The 13,400-nt window shown below is 40.7% G+C and overlaps 1 protein-coding gene across 1 annotated transcript; it reads right to left on the bottom strand.

Annotated features, from left to right (window-relative positions):
- Positions 1-365: 365 nt before the first annotated feature.
- Positions 366-12,011, bottom strand: LOC139433411 (zinc finger protein 570-like). Its single transcript, XM_071202413.1, has 3 exons — positions 11,732-12,011; positions 2,192-2,293; positions 366-1,854 (listed from the first exon to the last, which is right to left on the bottom strand). Exons 1-3 carry the CDS (start codon positions 11,922-11,924, stop codon positions 1,094-1,096), a joined length of 1,056 nt encoding a protein of 351 aa, XP_071058514.1. The 5' UTR covers positions 11,925-12,011; the 3' UTR covers positions 366-1,093.
- Between the last annotated feature and the right edge of the window lie 1,389 nt (positions 12,012-13,400).

The following is a 13,400-nucleotide window of genomic DNA, read 5'->3' as shown; positions in this document are numbered from 1 at the left end:
ACAGTGATGCGGATGATGAGCTACGGGATTACTGCCAGCGGACACTGCATATCCCCACAGTGAATAACCCACTGGAGTGGTGGGCCGAAAACGCGCATCGCGTCCCCCGTTTAGCCAAGCTTTCGAGGAGCTACCTAGCTATTCCAGCGGCACCACAGGCACCCCGAGTGAGAGGGTTTTTCCCCTGGCAGGCAACACTGTCACCCGAAAGCGGTCAAGCCTCCTTCCCTCACATGTCGATGCGTTGGTGTTCCTCAACGCAAACCAAAATCTGGAAAGGTGGACGTTATCGTGGAGGACAGCGAGTAAAGTGTTGCGCACTGGATTTACGTGGTATTTCAGTAAACAGAGTTTTTGCTGTCGATTTTGGTGAGTCCAGTTACTGTTTGTTAATTACTAAGTCCAGTTACTGTTTGTTATTTACTCAGCCATGTAACACAAATTAAAATGCAGTGTGTAATGTAACTGTATGAGTTCCAATATAAATTACAGTTGGACACCTCTCTTTGTGTGTCTTTATTATGACGTAACGACTAGTCGACTGCTATTTTGAAAAACGTGTCGACTAGTAAATATTGGTAGTTGTGAAACCCCTAGCGTTAACCAATCATCACTCCTCTCTGGTTACTTTCACTTTTACATGGTATTGTGAGAGAACATCGCTGTATTCGCCTGTAAGTTACATCCGCTGGGAGATTCGGTTCAGTTCCATCACATAATGTAACGCAGTAACGCACCCATTTAAATCACAGTGACTATAACGGCGTTACTGAATGGGAATAGGTAACTAGTAACCCTATTAGTTACCGCAAAAAGTAGTTGCGTTAGAGTAACGCGTTAGTCCCAACACTGGTCCTGAGGAGATGTAACCATTATTAAACAAGAAATAGTCTCAAGGGGTCGAAGAAATAAACATTTGTGATTATTAGCGAATCGGTTGCAGGTGGGTGAAAACAGGCTTAGGGAGTAACGTATTACATGTAACGGCATTAGGTCATCAGGATACAAAATAGACAAATGTATTCCCTTACCAACACACTTGGTCTTTTTAAACGTTACGCCATTTAAATATTTTGTCACAAACTTCGCAGATCTATTTTTCCTCTCCTGTGTGGATTCTCATATGTGACTTTAGATGTCCAATCTGTGAAAAACCTTTCTTACAGACTGTACAGGTGAGTGGTTTCTCTCCTGTGTGGATTCTCATGTGTATCTTTAAATATCCACTCGTTGAAAAACCTTTCTTACAGACTGAGCAGCTATGTGGTTTCTCTCCTGTATGGATTATCATGTGTATCTTTAAATATCCTCTCTGTGGAAAAGCTTTCTTACAGACTGAGCAGCTGAATGGTTTCTCTCCTGTGTGGACTCTCATGTGTCTCTTTAAGTTTCCACTAAGTGAAAAAGCTTTCTTACAGACTGAGCAGGTGAATGGTTTATCTCCTGTGTGGACTCTCATGTGTTTCTTTAAATATCCACTCTGTGGAAAAGCTTTCTTACAGACTGAGCAGCTGAATGGTTTATCTCCTGTGTGGACTCTCATGTGTGCCTGTAAATCTCCACTCCGTAGAAAAGCTATCTTACAGACTGAGCAGCTGAATGGTTTCTCTCCTGTGTGGACTATCATGTGTTTCTTTAAATATCCAATCTGTGGAAAAGCTTTCTTACAGACTGAGCAGCTGAATGGTTTCTCTCCTGGGTGGACTCTCATGTGTGCCTTTAATTCTCCACTGAATGAAAAAGCTTTCTTACAGACTGAGCAGCTGAATGGTTTCTTTGCAGCACTATGTTGTGGATCACTGACAGATTCATGTCTATTTTCAGTGAGTTTGAGCCTGATGCAGGTTCTCTGGTCTCTTTCCAATCAGCACTGTCTTCAGTGTCAGGTTCAGAAGAGTCTTCAGAGTCAGGTTCAGAAGAGTCTCCAGTGTCAGGTTCAGAAGAGTCTTCAGTGTGGTCCTCAGTCTTTGATTGTAAACTGCTCTCTGGATCTGAGTTTCTGGCTGGTTCTGGTCCTCGACAGTCATCTCCATCAGCTTCTGTTTCCATGTGTTCAGTTTGTCTTTGATGAGGCTGAGAGGACTGAGGTTTCTCTTCATCATCTTCACTCTTCACAGGGTCAGGAGTGCAAGTGGACTTGGTGATATCAGCCTCCTCCAGCTCCTGAAGCTGCTCTCCCTCCTGTTCCTGCTTAATGTGTGGGGGGGCTCTGGGTCCTCCTGGTCCAGACTGGTGCTCCACTCTTGCTGGTCATGGAGAAGCTCTTCTTTAACCACCACCAGCTGCTGGACATCTGCAGGAAACAGGAAACACAGTCAGAACAAACTGTTAAGTGTTAGCATTTAAAAACCTCATCACCATTACAATGGGAGACATTTTGCAGCCCTAATTAATGCCTTTGTTTTTATATTTTCACATTATCTTTCTTAGTCCCACCCATTGTGTATTTGTGTTGGCTCAAGTCACCTCATGTAGCCCAGCCCCTTTCCACTTCCAGTTCAAAATGTAAAAGGGTTTTTTCTTCTGGCATAGCACAAGCCGCAATGTAAACAATGAATTTTATTTGCGATCGTTCACAGATACACTACGCCTACAGTATAGAATGAAAATACTCCGTTACAAATTAAAATCCTGCATTCAAACCTTATTTAAGTAAAAGTATGCAAGTATTAACAGAACATTTGACGGCACCTTCTTATGAAACAGTAATGATGGTGCAGTAAAATGTTCCCTGTCAGTGTTTAATTTATGTTGTTTTCTTGATTATTTTGTATGTTGCATTTTACTGCTGTACATGTTCGAAGTTGCGCTTGTATAAATTATTATGGATGAGGGAACCTGCTAAATGTTCAAATGTGTTTTTTATATACAGTAACACACTGTAAAAAAAAAGTGTATTTCATAATTACAGGAAATCATAATCAATTTACAAGAATAAACGGTTTATTGAAATGTGTCATGTATTTTAACCTCTTAAGCCCTGAGCCTGTTTTTCAGGTTTCAGGCTCGAAAATGCTATGCCCAAAACAAATGACTATAACTTAACTTCTAAAAGGGTTATATGAATAATTTCTTTTATCAAAGTAAGGTTACATCTGTGAGTTGGATGTAGAAGTGTCGGAATCAATATAGATGTTTCTGTGTCAGAGTAAATTCAGATGGAACATAGTAAAAAAAGGTAAATTCTTAACTCCGCCAAAAAAAAAACCATTACTCATAGTGAAAACCACGCTTGAATGATGGTATGGTAGACTAAAAGCTTTAGTAATCCAAAGTAGAACATATAATAAGTACCCTGTATCAAGATTGATGCAAAACAAGTTACATTAGGTACCATACTGTAAAAATAATTTTATTATCACTATAGGTAATCATTCCATCAATACAAGTGTTTTTATAAAAAAATATTTTTTTTAAATTACATTTTTTTTTAATGTAAATGGTGTGTGTGTGTGTGTGTGTGTGTGTGGTGTGTGTGTGTGTGTGTGTGTGTGTGTGTGTGTGTGTGTGTGTGTGTGTGTGTGTGTGTGGACTTTGCCGCAGTCCTTACATGTTTATCACCAGACTAACACTTATAGGAATGTTTACTTACACAATACAAATTAGGAAACATAGGATAAATTAGTCCCAACAGGAGCAGATTTATTTAAAGAATAACACACTAAAAAACTACACTAAAACCGAATAACACCACAAGCATTTTTTGTAAACACCTGGCAAAAAAGAAAGAATTTCCACAACCTGAATGTGGTTAGTGGTTTTTGAATTGAGGCACCAGGCACTTAGTGCAGTAGATAGGTCTTCACCGTTGTGAGCACCCTCCTTAGCGCGGGTGGCATCTTCCCCATAATACTTGGGAATGCAGTGATGAGGGGGGGAGTGGTGGTGGTGCTGCAGGACTTCACCCCTCGTGTCTGCAGCAAGCTGCTCCCTGAAGGACTTCTGGGTGTGTGGCTTCATCCTGCCAGGGGTCACCCCTCATCTTGTGTACAGCTCCTTGTAGAGAAGGAAGCTGTCCCCACTGCAGTGTCCAGAAAATGGTAAAAACAAGTCTTGTACCATTCATGGTTTTGTGGTGAACGCTGTAGTACCCAATCAAGCATCGGACACATCCACGCAGCTCATTGCTTTTGTTGTAGTCCACCACAAGCGTCAGGAACGGTAACAATCTTAGTCTGCCACACACCAGCCCTTTCACTTTCCTCCTGACAGTCGGTCCACTGAATCAGAAGATGCAGATGGGAGGCTGGGTAGTACTGGTGTAGACGTCTAGCGGCGCAGCTGGATGTTGATGGCTCTGGGGCACCTGTAGGCTGATCTGATGCCCGTCGTAGCTCGGATGAGGCAGATGTTGATGGCTGTGATCCAGAAGCCATTTGATACTCGTCCTCATCACTGTGAAAACAAATGTGGAAAAAACAATTACTTTGATTACTTCACTGGCTTATTCTTTTAAAAATGTAACTCAAATCAGAAATAATTCCTCCATTTTAGCGTGTGTGAAATAAACATGATACATATAGACTGATATACAATACAGCTTTATTTATAAACTGCTATAGTCAATGTCCTGTCGAACTACAAAAGAGCATCTATTTGGCGTGTGATGGAATAACAGTAATATATATATATATATATATATATATCAGGGTTTCCGTTAGAGATTACCGGTTTTTAGCTGGTAAAATTATAAAAAACCGGTAAATTAAAAACCTGACGGTCAAAATGTCTGGTAATAATTAGGGAGGCTCCGATCGATCGGCCGCCGGTCATTATCGGCCGATATTCACTCTTAATAGTTTGATCGGTGCTCTCTATAAAGGCCGATCAGGAGAGCTGGATCTGATCCATATGGACATAAACGCAAGTGAAGTGTAACCGGAGCGAGAGAGAGATCAGATCAGCTGCTGAGTCTGACCGAGACACGCAGCTTCTGCAGGATCACCTGAAGCCCCGCCCTCTGTTTAGCGAGCTGCATGAGAAACTGACGTGGAGAGAGAGAGGGAGGGAGAGGATCCGTTTCTCCCGTGTTATTATTCAAAGTTGATGTAAACTTCTGAATAATGTACGTTATCTACTACAAGTAGTTTGTTTGAATGTAATAATTATGTTGTTGTTGTTTGTGGAATCATTTATTGAAAAAGGAATCTGAATTTTTCGATCTGTTACGATTATAAACTGAAGCAATATAAAAATGAGCCCCGTGAACTGAGTTTTAAACTGAAGCATATCTGCTCATAGTCCGGTAATTACCTGCTACGGAAACTCTGCTACACAACTATTATTATTATTGAAATATGACCGGTAAGTTTCAAATTAGTCCGGTAAAATAAATTCTGCCCGGACATTTGACCGGCGAGAAAAAATCCTAGCGGAAACCCTGATATATATATATAGACTGGGTTGATATACAATACAGCTTTTTTTATATACTGCCGTGTTATAGTCACGAAATACAATTAATCTATTTATACGTTCACCAACATGATGTTCCCATTGTTTTAGTTTCTCACGGAACGATAACGCTACAACAACAAAGCGGCGTCCATGTTGTATTTTGCGAGTGTGGCATTACTATAGATTACACCAAATACACAACTAATAGATACAAACAGAGAGAGTACATACCTTTCCTGAAGTTCATAATCAGGGTCTGGTTGTTGTCTGACTGTTCTGTTGCCTGCTGTTGTCTCTGTGTTCGTCGTTGTGTTGTCGCTTTGCTGTGTTCGTTGCTGCTGAGCTGGAGCGGTTGTGCGGCTGCCTCTGCTGCTAGTCTGTGCGTAAAGCAGCCGCTGCTGGCATTATTCATACTACGCAGGATCCTATCTCTGGAACCCATTGGTCGATTTGGGTGATTGACACCTTTTTTGAAACTTTAGAGCCAATAGAATGGAGGGAGAGTTAGTAATCCCGCTTTTAACTTACGTCAAGGAGAGAGAGGCTTGCGTAAACAGCACATTAGACACCCTGAGCCCCGGACTGCAAAACTTTATACCTTACTCTGCGGCCATGAATGTAATGATGGATTATCAACAACAATTCTAAAGTGACAAAGAGACATTGGATTAAACTTGAGCAGCGTTTGTATTCCCTTGAACACGATTTTTGATCACCAAACAGCAACGGTAAGACATAATTATTGTTTTGATTTAGAACACTGTTGTTGTTTTCTTGCTCTGTTCTGGCTGATAGCTCAGTGAGTTTGTGTCCTACAGTGATGATACTTATATCAAAATAGTCTGTGGAGTATCAGCTTTCAGTTGATATGTAGTTTGTGCAGACCATATTAAGTTTTAAAGATCGTTTTTGCTAGTTAGCACCGGAAGTAGCATCAGTCTGTTTTCACTAAGGGCTAATGCTAACGCTTCTTGTGAGACTTGTGTTTTGTTTCGGTAAAAATGGCTCATATCTTCAGAGTTTTTTCCCGTTATTTGAGTATAAGAAATTCATAGGTTTTTAAATATTAAGAAGCCCCCAGATGCTGTCTCCTGCAGTGACACGTTTTTCCCCCCGGTATCGGGGGGGGGGGGGGGGGCCGGGCTTAAGAGGTTAACAAAAAAAAACTGTAAAAATGGAATACATTATTTATCAGTTTTTAATTGTGAATTTAACAAAACTAACCGAAAAAATAAATGATTTTCTGTTGGCAAAATTAGCTGCATTTTCTGTAATTAAACTAAAAATACTTTTGTTATGCCTATATATCACTGTCAAATACAAAATACTGTTAATACTCGTTTAAAAAATTTATAATTGCAAGACAATATATGAGTAAAGAATGAAATATTTTGTAATTTTGCTTAATTTAACCACTACCTTATATTGATAAACTGAAAAACACAGGTATTTACTGTCCCATTATAGTAAAAAAAACTACATTTTAACACATTTTGACTTTCATTACATTGTTAGTGATGAGTCAGATTCTTGTCCCCAGGTGGTCTTCGCTGTTCTGTTAACTTTTGACTTTCACTGTTAACACGGGAGAAATAAGCGGAAGCTCTCTCTCTCGCTCTCTTGCTCTCTGCTCCAGTAATGAGTGACCCGACAGTGAAGAATAAGCATATGTATAACTAATTTAGCTTGTTCCAGAAGTAGATCAAATAGCTATTTGATATATATCATTTCTGCTTCAAACACGTTGCATACCGCTATTTTATTGTCCTTTTCAGACACCTTAAAATACTGCCAGACTGGTGAAGCTATTTTGGTGAGCTTGTTTTGCCGCGCACAGAGAAAAGTGTCATGTATTTTACGTCATTTTTAGAGAGCCCGAGTATCGGCCGATATTGATCGGTGGCCGATCGATTGGAGCATCCCTAATATTTATTCATTGATTTCTTTATGAATTATTTGTCACATATGCATACAGAGTTAAGGCTGTTATGACAGTGTTACGACATGCTTTACGGCATGCGATGGACTGCTTTACTGAGTCATGAAAGATACTCGACCCTCGATCATTCTACATGGTGTCAGAAGTGACCGGTGAGTCACAGGAATTAAACAAGACAAAGTAGAGGAATATAGACGACGGAATGGCCAAGTTTAATCCCCCAGTGAACTTTTCGTTTGATAAGCCGACTGAATGGCCAGAATGGAGGCAACGCTTTGAGCGGTACAGACTCGCTCCCAGGCAGAAAACATATTCAAGTCTTTCACTTTTGCCGAAGAAGATGACGGCGATGATGTTGCCGTTGTGGTGGGAAAGTTCAACGAGTACTTTTTCCCGAGGAGGAACGTTATCCACGAGAGGGCATGTTTCCACCAGCGGGTCCAGCGCTCAAGGGAGAAGGCAGAGGGTTTCATCCGAGCCCTGTATGATCTCTCTGAACACTGTGAGTTTGGCGTAAGCCGAGATTAGAATATCCGCGACCGAATTGTTGTCGGGAAACGAGACAGAGCTCTCGCGCAGGCTGCAGCTGACCTAACACTAGCACTGACGATACGGACCATCAGGCAGTCAGAGGAGGTCGCAGCACAAGTGAGTCTGCAGGAAGACACAGTGGGATCAGTACAGGAGGTGAGATTCAAAGAAAAAAATAACAAATGGAAACCTCAACAACATCAAGGCAAGTCAAAAGACAGAAAATGGGGGGGGAAGTGAAAGGAAATGTGGTAAATGTGGGAAATCACAGCATAGCAAGGAAGAAGGGTGTCCTGCAGCTAAAGCTACATGCCACAAGTGCAAGAAAATAGGACATTGGGCCAGAGTGTGCCGAAACAGCAATAGATCAGTGAATGAGGTCACAGGGACTGTACAGGCTGAGCAGACCCATTATTTCTTAGGCTCAGTGTGCAGTGCAGATGAGAAAGAGCAGTGGACAGTACAGCTCCAGGTGGATTCTACTCCAATGGAATTTAAAATTGACACAGGAGGTGATGTCAGCGTCTTATGCGAGGATGCATTTCACACACTCACTCCACCCAAAACACTGAAACCAGCTGACATCCCATTCGACAGCCCAGGAGGTGAACTGTTGTGTCTGGGACGCTTTAATGCTACAGTTAGTTACAAGGGAAAGAACTACCTATTTGAAGCACATGTAGTCCGTGGCCAGAGTGTCAGTAACCTACTCAGCCGGGATCCGTCAGTGGAGATGAACCTGGTGAGGCGTGTTGATGAAGTGAAATTCACTACCAGTGAACACCTTCAAGCCTCTGGTGAGCACGGCACACTACAACTGAACCTGTTCAAATCCAATGAAAGGATGGGGCTCAACCATATGCAGTGCATACAGCACGTCGTGTGGCCTTCCCAATGTTACAGATGGTAAAAGAGGAACTGCAGAGGATGGAGAAGAACGGTGTCATCGAGAAGGGAACACAGCCAACTGAATGGTGTGCTCCTATGGTGCCCGTTCTAAAGAAAACCACAGGCAAAGCCAGGATCTGTGTGGACCTGGAAAGACTGAATGAGTCAGTCAAAGGAGAGCGCTACATCTTACCACCTCTGATGAAATAACTGCAAAGCTAAGTGGTGCAACTGTGTTTTCCTCTCTCGACGCTGCAAGTGGGTTCTGGCAAATCCCACTGCACCCAGTCAGCTGTAAATTAACAACCTTTATAACACCGTTTGGCAGGTACCGTTTCAAAAGGTTACCTTTCGGGATTTCCAGTGCGCCTGAGATCTTCCAGCGGAAAATGCTAGAGACTCTGCAGGGGCTGGAAGGCGTTGAAGTCTTCATGGACGATATCCTGGTCTATGGGACATCGACAGAACAGCACGACGCCAGACTCGAGAAGGTACTACAGCGTGTTGAGTCAGCAGGCTTAAAACGTAATAACTTCCCAGCCTGTAAGCGCCAACACACCAGAGACTGTTACCCTGAAACCAAGTGAGGTGACGACCCACACACCAACACCAGGACGTGTTCAGACCAGGTCTGGCCGTGTCAGTAAGCCGGCCACTAGGTTGGACTTGTAGACAGTAGGGGTGTAACGGTACACGTACCCGTACCGAAATTATTCGGTACGGGCCCTTCGGTACGGTACACGTTTGTACCGAAGTGTACCGAACGCATATAATGTTAAACGGAAAAAATTGAGAACGTGAACAACTTCTTGGAAGTAATCTCAGGTGCTGCGTCGCAGCATTCAGAGTAATTTGCACCCATTGTGATCAACGCGTCATAGAGCGAGCAAGTCATTTCATTGGATGAGCTGGTCAGAGGGATGCGTTCAATGTAGTCAGTAATTTGAGGAACTGTCGAAATGGCGAACGCAGATAAAGTTGAGCACGAAAATCCTCCAGCATCATTGAAGTCTCCGGTTTGGGAACATTTTGGTTTCGCAGTTACGTACAAGGATGACGGACAAAGACAGGTGGACCGAACCAAAGCTGTTTGTCGGCATTGTTCAACTAAAATTGGTTACGCGGCTGGCAATACATCAAACTTGCACACTCATTTGAAAAGGCATCCCCCGAACGTGAATATCACCGGTACCAAAAGACTGAAGTGCAAACCCAACTCCCGCTAGCATTTAAGCCTCCACCACTCGCAAAAACTTCAGACCGAGCCAAAGCTATTACAAACGGCAAATATCCTTATGTTGCCATGTTAGCAAAGTGCTACCTGGCTGTATCTGCTACTACCTCTGTCCCTAGCGAGAGGGTGTGTTCTCCACAGCAGGAGACATTGCTAGTGCCAGCAGATCTGCCCTTTCGGCAAGGAATGTGGACAAGTACATTTTTCTTTAAAAAAACATGAAAATACAATGACAAGCAAGTCCTAATGTCAAACTGGCTGCTTAGGTACTAGTACAGTACAGTTCAAATACAGATTATTTCATTTAATCGAAAAGCTGCACCTTAATGTTTATTTTATTATATTTTATATTTATTTGAGTGAATATTCATAGTTTAATAATAATTAAAAACCCAAAACTAATAGTTTATGTTTTGTGAGTACTAGTACAGTAAAGTTCAAATACAGATTATTTCAGTTCATCGAAATGCTGCACCTTAATGTTTATTTTATTATATTTTGTATTTATGTGAGTGAATACATTATTCACAGTTTAATAATAATTTAAAAAAAATATGTTATGTTTTGTGATAATTTTTTCTGCTGTACCGAAAACGTACCGAACCGTGACCTAAAAACCGAGGTACGTACCGAACCGAAATGTTTGTGAACCGTTACACCCCTAGTAGACAGGAGTGTTTTGGGTGTTTCACAATGACCTCTGGGGGTGAAGGAGAAAAAAAACACCTATGGCCTTTGGGGGGGGGGGGAAACACAGGTGGACTCTGAGTCTGCAGAATTCTGGGTTCTGTTTATTGTCAATGTTATGCACACGTGATATTACTGCTGCAATGTTTAGAAAAGAAAACTTGCATCTTGAATTTTATTTTATAACAGCACTACTGAAGGTATTGGTTACCCATCTTTATCAACATTAAGTTACCCTGTATTCAGAGGACACTTTTGGTTGGTCAGTACGACTGAATGAACATTTTCTATCACAGTTTGACTGTTGTTTACTATTACAGGAAGATGCTGTGACTAATCTGTCAAAACTCTTTACTGTTATTTAAAATTAAATAACTAGGAAAAAGGGGGAGATGTCACAGATGCATACAATGCAAACAGAGTTAAGGCTGTTATGACAGTGTTGCGACATGCTTTACGGCATGCGAGGGACTGCTTTACTTCAGAGTAAGCCCGCGAGTTGTGTGGTTGCTGCCTACTGTAATGTCTTGACTTACTGTACAATAAACCTGAGCCGTGAAAGATACTCGACCCTCGATCATTCTACATTATTCTCCCGCAATTTGAATTAATCCAAAGAATTTGTTTTGTTTTTACACATTTAAAAAGAAAAGTTGAATAAAGAAGCACATTAAAACTAGTATCAATGTATGTCACATTTAACCAACTAGTGCCCACATGCATGGGTCATATTTAAATCAGTACATTAAATGGCATATTATTCAATGTATGTATTTTTATAAATATATTTATTTTGGTAGGTTTGCTCTTCCGTAATACATTTCAATTATTATAATAAAGTGCATGTGTCTAATAATACTTACATAATTTTACTTACGATATGAATGCAGTACTTTAACTTGTAATGGAGTATTTTCACAGTGTGGTGTTTGTACTTTTACTTCAGGATCTGCTACCTGCAGCAAGTGCTGATAAAGGGTCTAAAGTGTTATTAATGTGATAATAAAGTGCTACTGAAGAGTGTAAAGTGTTAATTAAGGGTAAAGGGAACAGACCTGCTCTGTGGATCCGAAGCAGAGGCTGTAAAACAGCGTCCAGAAGCTTCTGGAGTCTCTTGTTCTCCTCTTTGGAAAGAAACAGCTCCTCCTCGAGCTCTGCTATTGTTTGTTCAAACAGAGCAAATATCTCTTCATTAGCAGCAGTGACTCGCTGCTTCTTCAACGACAGCAGCATTTGGACTTTACTCATGTTTCCTAGATCACCTTTTCTGCAGACTCCGTTAAACACACCGTTTCTCTCTGCATCAAACTCTCAATCTGACTAGTGTTGCTAACGTGTGTCCAGCTAGCATGCTAAGCTAGCTCATGTAGTCCGAGGTAAACGCTCCAGAAGAAAGAGCACACAGTCCATTCGGAGGTTTATCCAGACACACAGATGATGGATCAGTAGAGCTGGAGCTCACACACACTTTCTCAGGAACACAGAGAGAGAGAGAACCGTAGCGACGAGACGCCAAGTGGATCGAGGTTCTTCTTCTTCTCCTTCTTCTTCCATAGCCGCGGGAAGTAGGGGTGCTGGGGGTGCTGCATCACCCCCTGTTGGCGAGTGGTGTACATTTGAAAAACTGAGTGACCACCTAAATAAAAGTGATGAAACTACATAAAATAGTTATGATTTTACTTAAAATAGAATTAGCTGTATACAGTAGCATATAATAGTCATAGTATATATTTGTATCAGTCAGGTGGCTTGAATTTATTTTCCAAATAAATAAAATCCGAGTCATCTAGGTCAGGGGTTCCCAAACTTTGCCATGCCAAGGACCCCATATAGCATTATCGTCTAGCGGGGACCCCTCCATTGCAATTTTTTTTTTTTAAATGATGAGTACATTATGATGAAAATATGACAAATTAATCATACAGCTTAATACGTTTTCTTAATATATATTTGTATTAATAATTAATAATCAGTTATTCTTCTAAAAAATGTTTGTATTTATCTTTTGTTTGTCATTCATTACATTGATTGTGTCTTCTGTTATAAACATTCTTAACACAATATTAAACAGTAATATCAACAGTAAAGCATTTTTAAAGTGATTTCTGTCTTTATAATATTATATAATTTTGAACAGTAATATGAACAATTAACATATATTTTAGCATTTTGAAAGCTACTTATGCCTTAATAATATTATATATAATATTCAACAGTAATATTAACAATAAACATATTTATATTCATATATATAAACATCAATATTTGTTACATCCGTGCTCTCATCCAGCTGCAGAGCGAAATATTCACTAGCTCTCACTTGCTCCAAAAGCTGAGCAGATACACAGTTTCACGCTCAGTAGAGGCAGCTCGATTCTGATTGGCTTGAAGGGCGGTCATGAGATTTAAAAACAATAAAATAAAATATTAATAAATAAAAAATATTAAAAGATTGGCATCAAAGGACACATAGATTGATAGATATGCAATTATTAATAACATCTATAAATTTTTTTTTGAAAAACACTGATCTAGGTCATAGGTCGTGGGAGAGTGACGTAATTAACGCGACACACACACTGTGACAACTTTCTTAAATGGCTCAAAAAAGGATTTTGGATTTTTTTTTTTCTCCAACAAACAATCCAATAAAAAGAGTGGACCACTCCTCAGCCCACCACCTCTACAACTAGAGTAATATGACACAGAAGAGACGGACACATC

Source organism: Pseudochaenichthys georgianus, unplaced genomic scaffold (assembly GCF_902827115.2).
Source record: "Pseudochaenichthys georgianus unplaced genomic scaffold, fPseGeo1.2 scaffold_423_arrow_ctg1, whole genome shotgun sequence".
Taxonomy (NCBI): domain Eukaryota; kingdom Metazoa; phylum Chordata; class Actinopteri; order Perciformes; family Channichthyidae; genus Pseudochaenichthys; species Pseudochaenichthys georgianus.
Note: the sequence above shows the minus strand (reverse complement) of the source record. Positions and strands in the feature narration are given on the sequence as shown.

What these genes read in the sequence shown, in the direction of transcription:
- LOC139433411 (XM_071202413.1), bottom strand. Translation starts at nt 11,924, where the DNA reads ATGAGTAAAGTCCAAATGCTGCTGTCGTTGAAGAAGCAGCGAGTCACT. An exon ending in GCTTCGGATCCACAGAGCAG is followed by an intron (nt 2,294 to 11,731) that starts GTCTGTTCCCTT and finishes TGTTTCCTGCAG; the next exon opens with ATGTCCAGCAGCTGGTGGTG. An exon ending in AGAGCCCCCCCACACATTAA is followed by an intron (nt 1,855 to 2,191) that starts GCAGGAACAGGA and finishes GATTGGAAAGAG; the next exon opens with ACCAGAGAACCTGCATCAGG.